Source organism: Enhydra lutris, unplaced genomic scaffold (genome assembly GCF_002288905.1).
Source record: "Enhydra lutris kenyoni isolate GAN:26980312 unplaced genomic scaffold, ASM228890v2 scaffoldscaffold40, whole genome shotgun sequence".
NCBI lineage: Eukaryota > Metazoa > Chordata > Mammalia > Carnivora > Mustelidae > Enhydra > Enhydra lutris.
The window spans coordinates 16,124,704-16,146,059 of NW_019154124.1; the positions used below are offsets into that span (position 1 = coordinate 16,124,704).

At 38.6% G+C, this 21,356-nt stretch overlaps 1 protein-coding gene across 3 annotated transcripts in view; it reads right to left on the minus strand.

Moving 5' to 3' along the window:
• The window catches only part of LOC111155264 (ATP binding cassette subfamily B member 4), a 65,836-nt gene that overhangs the window by 34,406 nt on the left and 10,074 nt on the right, over positions 1-21,356 (minus strand). For all 3 annotated transcript variants that reach the window (XM_022515383.1, XM_022515382.1, XM_022515381.1), the window contains exons 4-13: positions 18,725-18,782; positions 16,651-16,842; positions 15,400-15,571; positions 14,223-14,347; positions 11,553-11,724; positions 9,118-9,231; positions 7,955-8,065; positions 7,616-7,741; positions 4,568-4,771; positions 4,034-4,204 (exon numbers count right to left, since the gene is read on the minus strand). In XM_022515383.1, coding sequence (XP_022371091.1) covers positions 4,034-4,204; positions 4,568-4,771; positions 7,616-7,741; positions 7,955-8,065; positions 9,118-9,231; positions 11,553-11,724; positions 14,223-14,347; positions 15,400-15,571; positions 16,651-16,842; positions 18,725-18,782 — 1,445 coding nt within the window. The remainder of the gene's footprint in view (positions 1-4,033; positions 4,205-4,567; positions 4,772-7,615; positions 7,742-7,954; positions 8,066-9,117; positions 9,232-11,552; positions 11,725-14,222; positions 14,348-15,399; positions 15,572-16,650; positions 16,843-18,724; positions 18,783-21,356) is intronic.

Sequence of the window (21,356 nt, forward strand, 5' to 3'; positions counted from 1 at the left end):
ATAAAAGGGCTCCAGAGACTCTTAAAGTTTTTCTCATGGCAGCTTCACACATGGTCCAAAGTAGAGATTCATTTTGGAAAAAAAAATTATAGATATAGGTTTTGGGGCTTGAGTGAGCCATGGTTGGATTCCAGGCAAGCTCACAGTCCTTAAGAGTGTCTACTGGCTTACACTGAAGGAGACTGAGAAAATCGAAAACATAGAGGCCAGCAGATCCCAAATTTCTGTGGGTAGAAAGCATTCTGACAAAGCTATTCAACTACAGAACACAGGCCATTTCTGTCACAAAGGAAAGATCTCTCAGAGAGAGGATCTAAGAGCCCAGAGGGTAGAGCCCAAAGCCAAGGAGACCACTCTACTGCTGGGGGTGGGATGGAATCTTAATCAAGGAGTGAGCCCTTTCCCTGGGGTGGTGGGGTAACTGGCTACATGCACCTGACTGCCCTTCCCGATTACTATGGGCCGGTAACTGCTATGAGCTTCCTGTTCTAATTTTTGAGCGGGAGTGACTATTATTATCCTGTTCTTGCATCAACATTGCATGTTGGGGGTATGTGTGGAAGACAACTTGTCTCTTGAGTTCACAGATCTCTGGATCAGGATGAGCATAACATGAAGAATCCGTCCATATCTGAACCAATCAGATCTACAGGTACTGGACTTTGAACCTGATGTCATAGCTGTGTGAAAATTTTGAGGGTATTGGGAAGAGGTAAATTTATCTTGCGGGTGGGAGAAGGGTGAGTGATTGTGGGAGAGAGTGTGCTGTGGAAGATTAAATATGGTCACAGACACTTTAGAGCTCACCCATCAAGAGGTAGTGGACTCTTGTCTCCTCATTCCTTCAGTCTGGGCTGCCCTGTGGCTTGCTGGGACCAACAGAATATGATGAAAGGGACATTGTGTGAGTCCTGGAGTCTAAGCCTGTAGATGTCTTCTAGCTTCTGCCTTGGGACAATGTCCTGAGAAGGCCGTAGAAGGCAGCCAGGCTAGTCTATTGTATGAGTATTAGTACCAGAATGGGAAGCCACATGAGAAGCCCAGTCAACAGCCTGCATGGGAGTAAGGCCATCTTGGACTATTTCAGCTTAACCCTCCAGGTAGAGGCAACAATATGTTCAGGTGAAAACAGCAAAAGATCCACCTAGCCAATCCACAGAGTTATTGGTTTAAGATTGAATTTGGGTGAGGATGTGGAGAAAGGGGAATGCTACTACACTGTTGGTGGGAATGCAAGCTGGTGCAGCCACTCTGGAAAACAACATGGAGATTCCTCAAAAATTAAAAATAGAGCTACCCTACGACCCAGCAATCACACTACTGGGTGTTTACCCTAAAGATACAAATGTAGTGATCTGAAGGGACACAGGCACCTGAATGTTTATAGCAGCAACGTCCACAATAGCCAAACTGTGGAAAGAACCTAGATGTCCATCAACAGATGAATGGATAAAGAAGGTGTGGTGTATACATACAATGGAATACTATGTAGCCATCAAAAGAAATGAAATCTTGACATTTGCAATAACATGGATGGAACTAGAGGGTATTATGCTGAACAAAATAAGTCAATTATAGAAAGACAGTTATCATATGATCTCCCTGATATGAGGAATTTGAGAGGCAGAGTAGGAGGTTTGAGGGGTAGGGAAGGAAAAAATGAAACAGGATGGGATTGGGAGGGAGACAAACCGTAAGAGACTCTTAATCTCAGGAAACAAACTGAGGGTTACTAGAGGGAAGGGGGGCTGGGTGGATGGGGTGGCTGGGTGATGGACACTGGGGAGGGTATGTCTATGATGAGTGCTGTGAATTGTGTAAGACTGATGATTCACAGACCTGTACCCCTGAAGCAAAAAATACATCATGTTAATTAAAAAAAAAAAAACAAAAAACAACACCTGAATTTGGGATGGTTTGTTATACAGCAATAGGTAACCAATTCTGCAGTTAATATAGTTAATAATCATGGTAATGGCAGTCACCATAATAGTAGCACCAGCTAACATTATCACATAGTTCCCAATATGCAAGGCATACGCTAATTTACATATAAAGATTTCACTTTACATGTAAAGATTACAACCTTACATTGTAAAGATGTCACTGAATCTTTACAACCATCTTATCATAATTTTTCCCCTTCTCCCCAGTTACTTCTGCAAGATCTCAGGCTTAGAGACAGGTCAGTTAATTTGCCCAGGATCATGCAGCTAGAAAGGGACAGAGAGGGGCGCCTGGGTGGCTCAGTGGGTTAAGCCGCTGCCTTCAGCTCAGGTCATGATCTCAGGGTCCTGGGATCGAGTCCCGCATCGGGCTCTCTGCTCAGCCAAGAGCCTGCTTCTCTCTCTCTCTCTCTGTCTGCCTCTCTGCCTACTTGTGATCTCTGTCAAATAAATAAATAAAATATTAAAAAAAAAAAAAAAAAAAAAGAAAGGGACAGAGAGCCAGGACTCCAGCCTCGGCCAGTCTAACACCAAAGCCTGTGTTCTTAACCCTTCCCCAAGCTGCTAATGGCTTTTCTTGGGACTTAAAAAAAAAAAAAATTACGAGTGATTCATCAGCTATTTTTAAAACCTAAAATTTTATCAACTGGGGAGTGAGTCATAATCCTAGAGAACCCAAATTGCTAAAATTGCATGAAGTAACTTGTCTATTAATTAAAACTTGTAAGACTACAATTTTTCTGATAGGATCCATATCACAAAAAATAACATGTCTAATAATTCTGTTTCTGTTCTTTTAGCACAGAAAGGGCTATTATATTGAATATTTGTATCCTAGAAAGTATTGGGACCTAAGCTTTAAGAATGAATGGGACATTTTCCCCCCAAAATATCTTTCTTATTCTATCTGACGTCTCCTATGTCAACAGTCTATGTCAACACACGAATGCTCATTTAAGCTTTATGTTTTAATTTATGCAGTTAAAAAATAATTTCCTGCTTTAAATCATGCTTGATTAACCAAACAAATGCCAGTTTCCTGTGTTTATATTTTGGTTCCTTAATACTGAGACTTAACATACATGAAAGCAATATAATTTGGTGCAAGAATTTGTGAGGAATAACTATCATCTCATTAATCATTATTAGGTTAAATTATATGAAATAAGCCAAAATATTAATCTGAAAAACCGTGAAGCACTGATTAACCCCAGTTTATAGCACATACAGTGTTTACTTAGGATTCAGGTGTAAGTTTTCCTGAGAAAATAAGATTCATACAGCTTGTCTCTAAAATTGCAAGAGGTAGTTTGGATAGAAGCTGTGAAGTCAGTTGCACATTTGATTACTAAGTATTCTCAAATCAAATATATTTGTGGTGTTTATGTTTTTGAGACCCACTGAGACGGTGTCCTCTGACTCTGATTATTATCCTGGGTCCTTAGTACAGATGACATCAGCAGTGACCACAAGAGTGCCCCAGCATAAGGTTCTTCCTGGGAAGCTTCAGCTTTGAAAAATAACTGTGAGAGATTCAGAGATTCCAGAGCTGGGCATGTGAGCTCAACATCCTTAAAATATGTTGCTGATTTATGTGCCTAGACAAACACACAAATTGTATTTTACTTCCTTTGGCCTTCCTTTCACCTTCGTGAATAAAGATAATGGTACTGCCTTTCTACAGAATAAGGTAAGTATTTTGAGCTGTTTTTTCATCTGGACTGGTGTCTAGGTAACCAGATTTTTCTTTGGACATTTTAACATGACTATTTTTTTTTTTTTTTTTTTTGACAGGACTGCTTTTGATCAAAGCAAGAGCCTCCGAGCAAGGAGTTCATGACCAAGTGGCTCACTGCATACGCCTGATTGGAGCTCCGTATGCTTTGGTCAGAGCAAGCCGGTTAACGGGCCACCTACCTCTCTTTGCCACGTGACCTGACAGAAAAGGGAAATCAATAAAGCCCCAGCAGAGAGCTTCACTTGCTCTCATATTTACAGTTTTTCAATCTAGAGTCGTAAAGCATCGTCAAGAATTTCCAATAAAGCCTTCAGTGTGCTGGTCCTTTGGGTGTTTCAGGTTGACTGACCTTATCCAGGGCCGCCTGAACCTCTGCTTCGCTTTCAGTGTCCAGGGCTGACGTGGCCTCGTCCAGCAGGAGGATCTTGGGGTTTCGAACCAGGGCCCGAGCGATGGCGATCCTCTGCTTCTGTCCGCCACTCAGCTGGGCCCCTCTGTCTCCAACCAGGGTGTCGAATTTCTACAGCACGGAAAACATGAAGGAACTCATGTAGTTTAAATAGAAAAGGCCATAGAGTCTAGAAGTTCATCAAGACAACGTGGAGCTTCTTTTTGACTATGGTAATGAGTCCCAAATTATAGTAAAATCAATGAATACTGAATTCTAAAAAACCAGTACCGTATACTATGTATAAAGTTTTATGGGATTCCTGTACCAGGCCGTACTCCTTATACCTCCAACTGAATAATGCAAGGGACTTGCCTAAGGAAGGTTGAACAGCCTTACATCTTAAACATTCATAGCTTAAACTTTGAAGAAAGAACTTGCTCGCACAAAGTCAAATTCGAATTTCAAGGGCAAGGATGTTAACAGAGCATTTACCTGTGGTAGTTTCATGATGAAGTCATAGGCGTTGGCCTCTTTGACAGCTTTCTTTATCTCATCCATGGTGACGTTTCCACGGCCATAACGAATATTTTCAGCAATTGTGGTAGAAAAGAGCACTGGCTCCTGACTCACCACTCCAATTATCTCCCTGAGATATCTCACATTAAAGGTCCTAATATCCTGCCCATCAATATTAATCTGGAAGAAAGAAATATTTCCATTTAATATTTTAAACCATCTGACATCTAAAGCATCAAGACTCTTTAATTTGATACAAAAAGTCTTGGCTGCCATTTAACATTTAACTTGTTAACTTATTTAACTTATTTTTGTGGCTACAAGTGGTTAGAAATGAGAATTACAAACAAACAGCAATGTGTGAGAATAAAAATAAAAAGCATATTTATGATCTTACACATACAGTTTTTTCATGGATGGATTATTCCCTATAAGCGATAGGAGGTTATATATTTTTGGCATATTTTTATTTTTTGCTTATCACTATTTAAATTTGAATAAAGTATCCATTTACCTACATAGTCTACATTATCATTTTGATGGCATAATGATGTTTTACTAGATGGACTATACCATAATTTATTTTAGCATTTCCCACCTGCTAGGTACTTGACTTCTCTCAAAGAACACAGAAAGACAATCATTATAGAAGTAGAGTTACCCGGCTGAAGAGTAAGATTTCTTTTTATTTCTCTGATAACAGTTGCTTACCTGTACAATGAGTGGGCTATGTTGGGCATTTATTATTTGCTGGATAAAGGCTGAATAAACAACACTCTAAAAAGAGTTTAACAATTTATAGTGTCAGCAAAAATATATAAATGTATCTACTTTTTTGCAATTTACTAGCTCTGGGTTTTATCATTTTAATTTGTTTCTTTCTAATTAATAAACGCAAACTGGTGCCTTATATTTGCTTGGTTTTGTATATAATTATAAATGAGGCTGAACATTTCTTGAAAAATTTTACAAATACGTATTTATTCTCTAAAGATTTTTATGTTCATATCCTATTATAGTAGCTTTACTATGTTTAATTAAAGAAAAGTTTAAGGAAAAATTAAATAAATTGCACAATTTCTTTTAAAATTTTAATATTTTTAATATTTTAATATTTTAGTAAGAAAACTTCTTTTAATATTTCTTTTAATATTTTAGTAAGAAAATTGCTAAATCATGATGTGAACAGTGCATACCTCTGAGTTAGAGAATTTCTGAAGACTTTTTTCCATGTTGACATGTATATTTTAAAAAAATATATTACTCCAATAATTATTTTCTTTTTTCCTATTTAAAATTTTCTTCTTTATAATTTAAATTCAATTAGTCAACATTAAAAAACTTTTTAATTAAATTTTAGCTGGGCTCTATGCCCAATGTGGAGCTTGAACTCACAACCCTGAGATCAAGAGTCACAAGTTCCAACGGCTGAGTCAGCCAGGTGATCCTACTCCAATAATAATTTTAAAAAGAAGATATTTTCAAATGTGTACTCTTAATGGTTAGTACTTTACTAGGTTCTTTTTTAAAAATAAAGAAAAATGTTTATACTTGAACTAACCTAGAGTTTGCTTTAGTAAATGGGGATAGGATTATATTCCCCCGATAATATCAGATTTTTCAAAAATGTGCATTTTATTAAGTTAAATAAAGAAATAATTCATGTACCCTAGAACTCTGTATTCATTCCAAAAAACTCTGTTCTATCTCAATGCCTTTTAATGTCTTTTTTTTCTTGTTTTTCTTTGTACCTTGTAATCTTCTGTTTTCATAATTGTTGATTCATAATATATTTTAGTATCAGGTAAACTCAATGTCCTAAAGTTGGTACAACTGAGGAAATCTGAATCTATACTGTGAGCTGGTATTGTATTAAAATTAAGTTTACTGTTTTTGATAATTGTTTTGTGGTTATGTAAGAGAATGTCCTTCTTCCTAGAAAATGTATTTTGCAGTATGTAAGGGTTAAGGGACATAATGTCCTTACCTTAGTCTCAAAGGTTCAGAAAAAAATATGCCCTTGTGTGTGTGTGTGCATGTGCATTTATTATATATGTGGAGAGAGAGAGAAGACAATAAAGTAAATGGGTCAAAATATGAACAATTAGTAAATGTGGGTGAAGACTGTATGTGTTTCCTGCTTGCAACTTTTAAGTTTCAATTTATAAGAAAGCTTTTTTTAATCTTACTTATTTATTTATTTTTTAGGTAGACTACGTGCCTAGTGTGGAGCCCAATGTGGGGCTTGATCTCACAACCCTGAGATCAAGATTCAGATGCTTAACTGACTGAGCCACCCAGGCACCTCATAAGAAAGTTTCTGAAAGGAAAAAAATCTACTCTAGGCTCTTAATGTCTCACAAGTCCCCAGAAGTTTTTGAAGAGACTACCCCACTTTCCCCTTCAGATATCCCAGCATTTAAAAAGCTCAGCCGTCTTTGATGAATTTAATTATTGTCCTGAGATTTCTTGTGACCTTGAGTATCAGTTTCTAAAAAATTGCTATGTGGAATATTTTTTAGCAAACCCAATAATTCCTTGAAAATAACAGTCTCAGTGGCCTGGATGACTGTTTTCCCATTGAGTTAGTGAGTTATGAAATGCTTACTTAGAACAGAACAGAGTGTTGTCTAGCTTCTTCGGCTTTTATCATTTTTTTTTTAAATTTTATTTATTTATTTGACAGACAGAGATCACAAGTAGGCAGAGAGGCAGGTATAGAGGCAGGCAGAGAAGCAGGCTTCCTGCTGAGCAGAGAGCCAGATGTGGGGCTCGATCCCAGGACCCTGAAACCATGACCTGAGTTGAAGGCAGAGGCTTAACCCACTGAGCTACCCAGGTGCCCAGGCTTTTATCATCTTGAATATTTTTCTAATCCTTCCCTGTGTTTGAATGCATTATCTAGATGGATTGCAATTCTATAGCCTTTTGCCAGAATTGGGCTCACATGGAAATTTGCTACTGAAAAAACACTTTCGAAGGTCTAATTGGTACCCTGCTTTGAGAACGTGTCTTCCCACTTACCCTACCCTCATCAGGGTCATAGAGCCTCTGTATCAGCTGCACTGTTGTGCTTTTCCCGCAGCCGCTGTTCCCGACCAGCGCCACTGTCTGCCCGCTCTCCACCGTCAGGTTGAGGCCCTTCAAGATCTGTGAGGGCAAAGAGAAGAACACAATCACAACTAAATCCTAAAAGGGGACTAATTTGATTCAGTTTGAATTTTGAAAAAACTATCACATAAGGGAATAAAACCCCAAAAGGAAAAAGTATGTAAATATCAAAACAACAGAGACTGTAGGTTCTTTATGATGATTAAACAATCAGTCTGAGTTAGGAATTCTTACAAATATCACTTACAGTACCTTGACATCAGCTCGAGCTGGATAAGAAAAATGAACATCAATGAACTCCAAGTTCCCTTTGATGCTGTTGGGTTTGTGTCCTCTCTCTGAAAAACTGTCAATTTTAGGATTCTAAATAAAACAAAACTCAATGACTATTCCATCATAGGACAAATAACTGCACTTTTAAGGAATATGACTAAGCAATTTCCAAAAAAAGGAGTTGGAAAGGCACAACTTCCTTCCCAAGAGACAGAAACTAGTTGTAGACTGTGTGTGCATGTGTGTGTGTGTGTAAGAAAATATTCCTTGGCAAAAATCAGACACTTTCTGATACATAGGAGTATATTAATTTCATTTCTTATAATGCCTCACTTTAAGTTTTTGGCCTATCCCCATACATTTTCTAAATGGTCAGATATGCCTGCTTCTACAAGTGAGATAACAAGACATACTAGAATTGATAAAGCCAGATATTTCAGCATTTAACGAAAATGAGCTTATTCTTAAACAGCAAATGGGATGGATTTGGGTTGTGAAGACTTGGTTAAGGCCAAGTTATTTAGAAGCAATGTAAACTGTAAATATAATCAGAAGCTGAGCAAGTTTCTCCTGACTTGGGTCAATGAACCCAGAGGATCTGCTTGGATTACATGACCACACTTCAGGCACCTCTTCTGGATTTTATCTGTGTAATGCAGGGACATGCTTCAATATGTGAAAATGATTTTCTTTACTTCGCTGCATTATGCATTCAGCATAGTTGATTCAAAGTCATATGGATCATGCCATGATTTTTTTCTTCGAAGGGGGCAACCCGCAGCAAAATATACCGTCATTACGGGTCCCACCAAAAATACTTCCACCCGCTCATTCTCTGTATAGAAATCATAACATTCCTAGCCCAGTTACAAGATGCAAGAGAAGAGAAGAAAAAACTCAGAAAAGCAAACATCTTTGCTCTGGACTTTAGTAATCACACATTGGTGTAGAGGTTCTTTTCCAAAATGAGATCAGTGTTCTATTATTTCAAGATGAACCTTTAGAAACATTACGAAGAGGCACTTTGTTTCACTCATTACTAAGAAAAGGTCCCTTATTTTCACTTGATTTTTCATCTAAAGTCAGAGTTAAGTATGTGAGCCTCAAAGAATTTTTTGCCATGGAGAAAATAAATGACTCACACTATCAATGATGTTGAAGATCGCGTAGGCTGCTCCTCTTGCGTTGGCAAAAGCGTCAATGCATGGAGCAGCCTGTCCAACGCTGAAGGCTCCAACCAGGATTGAAAAAAAGACCTGAGCGAAATAACATGGGGAACAGTTACAAGTCCCCATTCTGCTGCCCGTTATTATCTCAAATACGACTCTCTGAAACACCTACTACACTAAGGATTAAGTTTAGGTTTATCCCATTAAATATAATTTTTAGCAAAAGGGCGAAATTTATATGTTAATATAACATTTCATTGCACAATAGGCTTCTTTGACCTCAAAAACCCTTCTCTGTCTAGCTGGTGGGACTATCTGTTGTTCTCCTGAACTTAATACAGTCAAGAGTGGTTTTTCAGACATAGTTCCTTGACTCTGAAGCCAATGGCCACTAGAGGGAAACATTGCCCATCAATATTATTATTCAAATTGTTAGGACTTTCTCTACCTATGCATGGAATTATACAAAACTCTCAAGATGAAACACAGTAGATTTGGGGCCCAGGGAATTTCCTTTAAAAAAAAAAAAGCATTTTACATATATATTTTGATAACATTTTTTATATTAATAGTTCACACATAAATCACTAAATCACACCTGTGTGCACTGATTAATAATTCTTTTAAACACAATTATTCTACACTACGGCAAACAGAAATTAACACATTTCCTTTTACTGGAGAAAAGCCAAGAATATAGCTTCAGGAATGCATATGGTTAGCAAAACTTAACTGAAGAAAACATAAATGTAGGGAAATTATTCCTTTCTCTCTGGGCATGACAAAACTTCTACATTTAGCTTGACTTTTCTCTGAACACAGTGCAAAACACTTCACAAACCCAGAATTCAAATATCCCACCAATATCTAATCTACTGACTGCAATACAGATGAGAACAAGTAAGGAAGCAAGAAAAGTCTCTACCAAAGTAGATGTTATCAAGGTCATGCACCAGAACTCTTGTCCTTTATGCAGAGGGTGTGGCTGAGCTCTCAGCAGCACGGCTCCTGCTCTCCAGCCTTGCTGGGGGGTGTCACTGTCCTCCTCGTACGAATGTGGAGACTGGGCCAGAGAGAGGAGTCAGGATTTTCTCTCTCTTCTTTCTTCTTTACAAAATTTAGCAAATGAGGAAGTGAAGAAGGTGGAGAGCTTCCGAGCTGACCACCAGAAAGGAGGCCAAAATGAGAAAAAATCAACCCCCACAAAAAAGAAAAGGAAGGAAAAATCCACTCTACAATTACACAAGTTCATCCAGCAAATAACCTCAACACCTAATGGAATCTGAAGATACCATTCCAGAGAACATTTTGAGATGATTAATTTTCCTAATGGTCCCCATTCGTCACCAAAGAGCCAAATTGGGATCAGTATGCTCTGCTTAGAAGAAACATAGGAAAGTGTAGATTTTAAAAGATTGCTCTTTGAATGGTTACATGTTGTTTGGATCATCACTGACATGTAAAGATGGTCACAAAATATTGCTGGTTTATACAAAAAAAGGTTAATAGGGGTGCTTGGTAGTTCAGTCAGTTAAGTGGCCGACTCTTGATTTTGGCTCAGGTCACGACGTTGGGGTCCTGGGATCAAGCCCCATGTCAGGCTCTGCACTTAGCAGGGAGTCTGCTTGAGGATTCTCTTCCTCTCCCTCTCCCTCTGCCCCTTTCCCTGCTTGTGCATGCGCTCTCTCTCTCTCTCTCTCTAAAATAAACCTTTTTAAAAAAATGTTATAAAAAGATATGTATAATATAATCCCAGTTTTCAAAGAAAAAAAATAAATATATATAATGATGTAGGAGATCTACACCAAAAGTTATCATTAAGTATATATGGATGATTAAATTCTAAGTAATCTGTAATTCTAAAAATTCTGTATTCTAATCCTTTGTATAACTAGTATATGTTATTTTCTGAATCATAAAATCTATGTTCATTCTTAAAAAACAGAAGATAACTTTCTATCTTATATTTTGGATATTTTTATATTATATAAATATAATGTTTTATATTTAGCTGATGTTTTATATTATATAAACTTGGCATTCTCTCATACTATGACTGATCTATAATAATGTTAACTTTCTTATATTATGAAACTCAATGGCAGAAAGAGGATGCCTCCAATCCATATTTGTTCATTCATAAATCCATTCAATTTTTACTTTATTTTATATGTTGTAAAGCTTCTCAAGTGGTCCAACTACATGCTAATTTTTTGCCTTCAACTCATAATTATGCCTTGAGTATTCTAGAAGGCCAGCTCTGCCCATGGGACAGAGCAAAGATTCACCAAAAGAAAAAAGCCTATACTCAGGCTCATTCTTTGAAAAGGAGGAGTATGAAAGAAAACACAAGGTAGATGGATAAACAGTATTTTTGGTTTCTTATAAATATTAGGAAAACTACTTACTGTCATTGCATTTCCAATAGTATATTCTTTGGATATAACCAAAGTGGATCCGTACCAGAAGGCCAGCGCATATGACGCATATATTAACAGGAAGGCTATGCCCATGGAGATGTTTGCTGAAATAGCTTTTTTAATTCCAATCCTTTTGGCATTTTCTAGATGTTTCTCATACCTACCAGAAAATGAGGGGAAGATGTTGTAACAAGAAAACAATCTATAATCAGAGCCGTATTCGCCTCCTATGTAGTTGGAGGTTCAAGGAACAGAGCCAACCAAGTAAGAAACCCTACTGAAACCCAGCTTCCTGGCAATCAGACCAATTCAGGATCAGCCAGGACTAGAACCCATCTGAGCCTTCTCTTTACTGGCCTGGACTCATCTCTTTTGGTCCCTCACAGTCTAACCAGGGTTCCTGTAGCTGTTCCAGGATTGAACTCCTCTCCTGGGATATGAGAGAGCTTTTGCCATCACTTTCCCGGCCAGCATCACGAGCCGAGGTTCAGGTGGGAGAAGAGAAACCAAACCAAATGAGAACGGCTCTAAAACTTACATACGTTTCAGGTGCTTAAAACAGATTCTTTACACTGCTCAATTTCTCTTCTCTAGAGAAGAGAAAAGACTTCTTCTATTGCCCCATTGGGTGAGCAATTTCACACATTCTTGTGTTAAACTTTGGCCTTCTTTTTTTCTGTTTTCTTTTCTTTTTTGTTTTTTGGTCAGACTGATCTTCCACTGTCAAGCCAGGGCACAAGGTTCTAAAGTGGTCACTTTGTACGGGGTTCTTACTCAGTTTTTCTAGATTTTAGTTACATTATCTATAAAATGGAGTTAATAATGCCTACCTTGCAAGATTATTCTGATACTGAGAGAGAATTCTGGAGAGTAGTTACCACAGTGCTGGCACACTAGGCAAAACCTGGGGATTCTTAATCCTCTCATTATTCCTACTGTTGTTTTAGTATTTAATCTCTCCCTGAATAGTGCTCATAATATTACATTTCTGAGTAGTAATTAAAATTCATATTTCTGGCTTCTAGGATTTGATACAAAGATATAAATATCTACAGTGGGTCTGTTAAATTATGATTTTTGTTTACATCAGTTTAAATTAAATCTACCTTTCCATGCTAGGTACAGAAAGTGTGTAAAACTTAATTCTGGCTGCCTAAAATTAGGAAAAAATACATGTCTATAAAATGAGACTGGGGAAATATCATATAAAATAGTGTGTTTTTAACAAAAACAAACACTTCTTTTTTTAGTTTAACCAAATGAGATGTTGAAGATTCATTAGTTGTTTGTTTGTTTGTTTGTTTTTTTAAATGCATTTGCCACCAAAAAGTTTCTGTGTTTGATTACTCAAAGCAGCCGACTTTTCAGTGTGCCCTGCCCAGCTCGGGGCGCTGCTTTCCTTCCGCAGATCTGTGTCCCTGGGAAGCCCGTGGCAGGCCGCCTCCAGCCCTGTGATTAGTCCCCTGTGGCTGGGCCCCAAGGCTCAGGGAGATTCAGGTCAGCCCCCATGTGACACCAGGCTCCGGTGACAGTGGAGGACATGCTGTAATTACCTTCGCTGAGGCGGCTTGCTTACTGCGGCTAATGGAGCGGTACTGATTACACTCCCATCCTGAGGTCCCAGGGAGGGTTAGTGTGCTCTGTGGGGGCTACTGTGTGCAGGAAGCAGCAGCGAGAGAGAAAAAGGAAGAGATTAGAGAACCGGAACATGGCGCTTGTGAAGAAGGCTTCAGGAAAAGGAAAAGAGGAAAAGAAAATGGAGGAAACTGGGGGCAACTTGGCTTCTGAGGAGGAAGAATTTCCAGAGAATTTCTCTTGCAAAAAGTTGTGGGTATCGGGAGTCCAGCAGGACGGCAAGAGAGAATACTTGACGCAGAATCATACTTTGACTGTACTGGGGCATGCTAGCTAAAGAAAACTGGTTGGGGGCGTTAAAGAAAAGCAGACTTGCCTTTACTGTGGGCTTTGTTCGGGCATTTTGGTTTTTGGCTATCAGGTTCCTGTAGAGCAGGGCTATATGGCCTGGGATCCATGGTCAAGGAATTCGAATGTGGAAACAATTATATCATTATTTTCACGAACTTGTACCTGAAAGGCAGCATTTCCTTGGATTATCAGCAGAGGCAACAAACCACTGCAGAATTAGCAGTAACCATGTCTTTGTTGCCAATAGAGACCCTGGATCATTTTTATATCATGCTACACTTGAAACAAATATCTTGAAGTATCTTTCACCTGCACTTCTACTTCAGAGTTACACTAGTTACTGAACCCAGAGTTTGCTCTTATTATTTAATATGCTAACAGCAAAGGCAGATATCTACTGTATCACAGTTTAAAAAATATTTTGAAAACTGTACTTCACTGTAATTGGTTTCTTTCGTAATCCTCTGTGTTTTGTCTTATGCATTTAAAATTACTGTTCTAAGGAAGGGTCCATAGGCTTCATCAGACTGCCAAAGGAGTCCATGGAACATAAAAAGAGTAAGAACCGTGCTTTAGAGGCTGACATTAAACTCCAGACATCAGGAAATGGTCCCTATATTTCGGGAGGGAGGGGTTAGTACTAAGGAAAGGAAAGTAGTAGACACAACAAAAGATGAGCAACAAGATGCAAAGGTGGGCTCTTTGATCTAGTGGACAAAGAACCTTCCTGACCTCTCCAGCTCTTTGTTCTGGCCTCCAAAGGCTATCACGGTCCTGATGGCCCCCAGAGCCTCTTCTGCCATGGCGCCCGCTTTGGCATATGCGGCTAGCTCTCTGTCACTAAATGCCGAGAGTATCTGGATACAGGGAGATATGAGGAGAAACATTCGTGACTTTCGAATGGGGAGAAAAGTTAAAAGGCAGTCTGGTCAACTCTTTAATTTGCATTTTCTTCCCAAACCCTATCCCTTTCCAGACACTGAAGTCATGAAGTGAACAACAGTCCGCGTCCCATACCCTGGGACTCCTTCCACCCCCTACAAAGGCTAGATCTGATCCCCGCTGGTGGTACGCTCCCTGAGAGCAGTCAGGAACAGAAAATCCATGTATAATTCTCTAATAGCGCCTTGAGGAATAATGTCAAGTTCCACATCCGCTGTGTTTTTTTCTCTGCTAATTGCAAAATGAACTAAAATAAAATCTTACTGCTTTGGAAAGTCACTATTCTTTATCATATCATGATTTTAAGTATTATGGGAACAATGCCTCCAGATCTACTCATGGGCATTCTGCTTTATAATAAGATGGCTAAACAAGGTATTGCGGGAGACAGGTAAAGGAATGATCGAAATAAAAGAGATACAAGTAAGTCACTAAGCAATCATCAACCTCCAAAATAGCAAAATGGTCAGTAACATTTCTCAACTCTGCAGTGTTGTCTGAAGTAGAACAGGTTAACAAACATTTTTATGGCATGGCCAAGTTGGTAGAGTGCCACCTAACTGTCAGAGGTAACAGTTAAAAATAAATAAATCCAAACTTTAATTTTTTAAAATATTCATGCAATGGTTTGGTAGAATGTTAGGTTTTAAAATTGTGTTTCCTTAAGTAGGAACATAACCGTTTAAGCAGTTTAAACTACTATGTCAGCAGATTTACCCGAACAAATAATAGCAGTGCAAAAAATCCATAATTGAGATAATAACTGACATTTAAAATCACATTAAAAATGAATTTCTTTATTAACATTATTTATTAGCATCTGGCATTAACAGAATGCTTTTAAATGTGGTTTCAACTGACATGTCGCACAGATATGGACAACTACAAGAACCCGAACCCTGCATGTTAAAAAATAACTCTTGAAAGTGTGGGCTAACACACAGGAAAATGCCCCCGTTTCACACACCTTGGCCCAGACAGCTGCAGAGAGTCCCAGGATAGGGCTGATGGACATTATCACAAGGGTAAGCTTCCATCCTCTAACGAATCCTACTATGAATCCTGCAAAAAACGTGGCTACTGCTTGAAAGAACATTCCAACCTTGTCACCAATTCCTTCACTGATTTTGGAGATGTCACTAAAAAAGATCACACCTAAGTGGTTACAGGCAGGAGGTCTTCAATCAGAGGGCTGAAGCAGACATCTGACAAACACATAGGTAAATCTCGTTCACACTACGGCAAGCCTCGTTCACAGTCTTAGCCTCTTGAATGAGATTTTTTCCCCACCTAAATACTGCACAAAGGAAGAAATTCAGGTTCAGTTCATGACTCTAAGAAGTTCATATCATTAAAGTTGATGCTATTAAACTAGTTAATCCCATTCGAGAAACACTAGCATTCTGAGCGTATGAATCCATGTGTTTAAAAGCAGGTATCAAGAAGGGCATGCAACACTAATAAGGAAGGCCTACTTGCTTCTACCCTCCGCCCTACCCTCAACCCACTCCCTTCTCAACACAGCAGCCAGGGCGATCCTCTGAAAATGGAGGTCTCAGCGTGTTCCTCCTCAGATCAAAACCCCCAATGGCTGCTCATTTCACTAGGAGTCAAAGCTGAAGTCTGTAGTGAGGCCAACAAGGTCCTAAATGCCTTGACTTTGCCTGATTTTTTTACTTCATTTGCTCAGGACTCTTTTGCCAGGAATCCCAGTAAGGCAAAGTCTGCCATCTATCTCCCCCTGCTGGAAAGTAAGCAACAGGAGGGCAGAGATCTTTGTCTTGTTCACTGGTATATCATAAACATCTAGAAGAGTATGTGGCATGTAATAGGCCCTCAAGTATTTGTTGAACAAGTGAAGACAAGCCTCGCTGTGACTTCATTCACATGTGTACTCATTCATTCAACCGTCTTAATTGAATGCATGACATCTGCCAGGCCCTGTAGCAAGCTCCACAGAGAGAGAAACAAATATAAGATGTGAGCCCTGTCTTCAAATTAACCTACTAAATCACTGAGGAGAACAAACTAATTGATAAGGAAAATGCACGGGGGCATAAGCTACAGATGCTAGAAACGGCTGTTGGGTGATCTATTCCCTGTATGTATCCAAATGTTTCATCTAGTAATTTTTTAAGTTTAAAATCTAATCATGGCACATTTCACATAGTTAGTGGTTAATTTCATTATGAAAGTGTGACATAAACAATACACTTACTCTGTTAACCGTGTATTGAGTTCAGTGGTGTCGTTGATATCAAACCAGCCTATTTCTTGTCGTAGAATAGCGTGAAAAAACTCCTGTCTGATTTTCCTGATCTGTCGGCCGGCTGCCAGAGTCCAAAATGAAACTTGTATATAGGCAGCAACAAGAACTCCAGCACCTAACCCTGAGTAATAATACGCATACCTGGAAAATAATTAGGAAGTTTCTTTTAAATACTCCTATTTATTCATCTTTTTCAGGAAAATCTTCAGAACTGGGGATTCAGTTTACCAAAATCATATAGATTGTGTAGGACATCATAACAAATACACATGAAATGTTTTTCTCTTCTCTTTCTTAAACTGTAAGAGGATGACGGCAAATCTGTTCACTTGAATTGCCAGAAAACAGACACATTTGGGGGTTAATCACAAAAAATAATGGTGTTAATGGATCATCCTAAAACTGATACTGACAATTTATAGATATGATGTAATTCTTCTTTCATAATTAAGATTCCAGACTTGTATATCTTATTGTATTGAAAAAGTTCACTACTATTCGCATACCACAGGTATAGGAATAAACAGATTGAGCATGTGAAATGGTTCTTAATATAAGTGTTCTTGTATTGTTTACAGAAAGACCCCCCCCACCCTGCCAAAAGAACAAAACAAAACAAAACACAAACACACACACACAAACACACAAAACAAAAAACCCTCTTGATCGCTGGCATAATTCAAAAATATTTTTTAATAGTACGCCAAAAACATAAATTCAAACTAACTTTGAGCGAAGTCTTAACTAAATTAGAGGAAAGTTAGTATCATTAAAAAGAACAAATTTGGGGTGCCTGGGTGGCTCAGTTGGTTAAGTATTTCCCTTCAGCTCAGGTCATGATCCCAGGGTCCTGGGATTGAGCCCCACATCGGGCTCCCTGCTCCGTGGAGAGTCCACTTCTCCCTCTCCCTATGCCCTCTGCCCTGCTCATGCTCGCTCTCTCTCTCTCAAATAAATAGAATTTTAAGAAAAGAACAAATTCAGTTTTGATACTCTCAAAGATACTTTTTATATAATTTTACAAACTGTTTCCAGAAAGAAGCCTTTCAGGCCTGCAGTAGCATATGGATGGAGCTCATTTAAATCAGCAGGATTAATTGGTAAGTAAGCATATAAACATTATAGCACAGGCTTTTGAGATTTCTATTAAGAAGGACGAAGGGGGCCACCTGGGTGGCTCAGTAGGTTAAGCCTCTGCCTTCAGCTTGGGTCATGGTCTCAGGGTCCTGGAATCAAGCCCCACATGGGGCTCTGCTTGGCGGGGAGCCTGCTTCCCTCTCTCTCTCTCTGCCTGCCTCTCCACCTACTTGTGATCTCTCTGTCAAATAAATAAAACCTTAAAAAAAAAAAAAAGAAGGATGACGGAAGGGAAAAATGCCATAAAGGACATTATTGGATCAGCTGACAAAACTGGAATACAAATGATAGGTTAGATCAAAGTATTGTATCAGTATTAACTTCGCGGACATTGATAATTGTGCTACGGTTATGAAGAGAGTATCCTATGCTTAGAAAGCACACTGAAGTATTTTTGAGTAAGGGGCCATGATGATGTATGCAAGTTACTTCAGATGGTGGAGGTGAAGGGAATGGGTATAAATGATAACAATAGGCCAGGGGATGCCGGGGTTGTTCCGTCAGTTAAGCTGCTGACTCATGATTTTTGGCTCAGGTCATGATCTTGGGGTCCTGGACTGAAGCTCCACTCTCAGCAGGGAGTCTGCTTGAGATTCTCTCTCTCCCTCTCCCTCTGCCCCTACCCCATTCATGTTCTCTCTCTCTTTCTCTCTCCCTCTAAAATAAATAAATCATAAAAAAATCAATGATAACAATAGGTCAAAGAATATAATAAAATGTAAAGAGTATACAGAGGCTCTTTGTATATTCTTATAATTCTCTGAAAGTTTGCAATTACTCTCAAATAAAACATTTTTAAAAGTACATCATAAATATTTATATATATAAATGTATATTGATATATAGAATACCTACATATATATATATGTACGTATTAGCCAATTACCTAGTCATTTCTTCTTCCAGAATTCTGCCTGGATTTAGCATTGACAATGAAAAATTCACTAAATAAAAACAAAACAAAACAAAAATAAGACATTTTTGAAAAGTTGAACTATTAATAGATATTACCAGGTTTTAAAAATCTTCTTTTTTTTTTCAACCTCAATGAATACTTTTCACTTTGCTTCAACAGAGAGTCCACAGGTTTAGATGCAGGACATCTAGGGCCCAGATGGGGAAAGATTGCTCTCCTAGGTTTGTCCCTGATCCTGGTGGTCTCAGGACTTTAGCAAAGCAGGTTCCTAAGGCAGCAGAGAGGAGTGGATGGAGGGCAGGCAGAGCATATAGAAGGCAGAGGAAGAAAAAAGAAATGGTTTCAAGAGAAAGGACAGAATTTAAGGGGCATTTTTTCTTAGAGGCCAAATGCACTTTATAGATAATTGCTTTTGTTAATTTTATTTGAATACATGTGTGTTTTCCTTTAGGTGCTTCCTTTTCCTATCAGGGGCACAAAGGCTGAATTACATGCATTGTAAAGGAGGGAAAATTAGAGACAAGGAAGATAAGTCAGTTGTCTAAAGACACCACAGCTGCTCACTGGCAACTGGTTGTGATCCTGGATTCCACACCTTGTTTGTTGGCAAAACTATATTCTGGTATTTTTAAAGTGGTATTGATTGGAAGGAAATATTATTGTATATTAATTTGAACTAATTTGATGAAAATGTCTATGTGCCAATCCTGTTGTAATAATAGCTAGCATGTATTGAGCATTTGTTATCTGCCAGGCTCTGTTCTGAACACTTTACATGTATTAATTCATTTAATTTTCACCACAACCTTATGATGTAGGACTCCTTTGTGAATTCCCATTTCACAGATGAGGAAATTGAGGCACAGGTGATAAAGTAACTTATCCAAAGTCACACAGTTAGCAAGTAGGCTGAGAGTCCTAACACTATACATATAGCTCCTAACTTCATACCACACCAATGGTTTCATGCGGTAATGATTTTCTTCACTTCTTAAAAAACACAAAGTGAGGGACGCCTGGGTAGCTCAGTTGGCCAAGCATCTGCCTTCAGTTCAGGTCATGATCCTGAGGTCCTGGGATCAAACCCAGAGTTGGGCTTCCTGCTCAGTGGGGAGTCTGCTTCTCCCTCTCCTGCCCCACCCATGCTCTTTCTCACTCTCTCTCAAATAAATAAATAAAGTCTTTAAAAATTGAAAAACACACAACCACAAAACGAAAAAGTATAAAAAAAACAGTCCATGTCAAAATAATAGAACAAAATAATCACCACAGCACTGCTGAGAAAACATACCAGAGTAGGTATTTCCCTATTTACCACGGTGCTAAGACAGAAATTAGTCTTTGTTCACTTATCATATGCAAATAACCCCATAGTCATGTTTTCTGGTTGTGGTGTATCTTCCTTATCTTCTTCCAAAGGGGCTAAAGTCGAAACTTAAACTTTAAAACTTAAAAACTTATTTAAAACTTAAACTATTGTCACGATCAATTACCAGTCATGCAGCCCTGACTATGGCATAATTTCTCCCTCAAAACTGTAACTTCCACTGATGTTCATGGTAAAACGTTTCTGCTTATTAATCTAGCTCTCCATCAGCTTTCAAGTCCTTGAGGAATCAGACCCTATTTCACTTCTGTTCTTATCAGTTCAGTTGTGTGTGCTCACTTCCTCCCTGAGTTCTTAAATATGGCAGACTTCAGATGCCAAATTGGAATTGTATTTGGAATTAGAGGCAGACAAGCTATTTAAAGTTTGGTAATGGTGGAAATCATTGTTCAAACTTTGGGGAAAGGCCACATATATATGTGTACAGGGTTAGTTTTCCCCCAGAACTTAAAAATCAGGTAGAATCTTGAATGAATTTTAGTCTCCTCTAAATGCCTCCTTCAAATGTTTACATTCTCTCAGTGAGCACATTATAACTCAGACTGATTCTCTCTCGTAGGAAATAAGAATCAATGGGCATTCAAAATTTGAAATGCTCCTTTCTCAGAGTCCAAGCCAAGAATGGCAATCTAGGCCTGGGTTAATAACCCTAGGAGCTCCTAGGAAAGTTTCTGCTGCCCAAGGACTAAGGTAAGGCAGATGTGTGTTGATGTGTTCCCAGAAAAGTCATGGGATTCTAGATCTGGAATTCTACACCAGGAAATCTTATGGGACTCTAGATCTGAAATTCTAGATCAGGAAATATCATAAGATTCTAGATCTAGACATCTCATGGACCTATGGATCTGAAATTCTAGATCTGGAAATCTAATGGGACTCTAGATTTGAAAGGGACTAGACCTGGTCTTCTCAGATGCTAACCTGTTATACCTCCGTCTCATAAACAATCTCTAAGTCACCTGGTTCAGGGGTTCTCAGTGCTATGTGCCTATTAGACTCACATGGACAGCTTGAAAAAAATACATTTGCCCAGGCTTCATGCAAGAACAGTTCAGTCAGAACCTTGGGCTGAGTCTAGAGCATCACATTTCTAAAAACTATCCCCATTTGATTCTAATGTGCTAGGTTGGGTCTCACTCCGGTTTGCCGGAATGCCTCCCAGAATAAGGAAATGGAGAATTCTTGACGTTGCCTATTCATTTTAGAGAGCTCTCA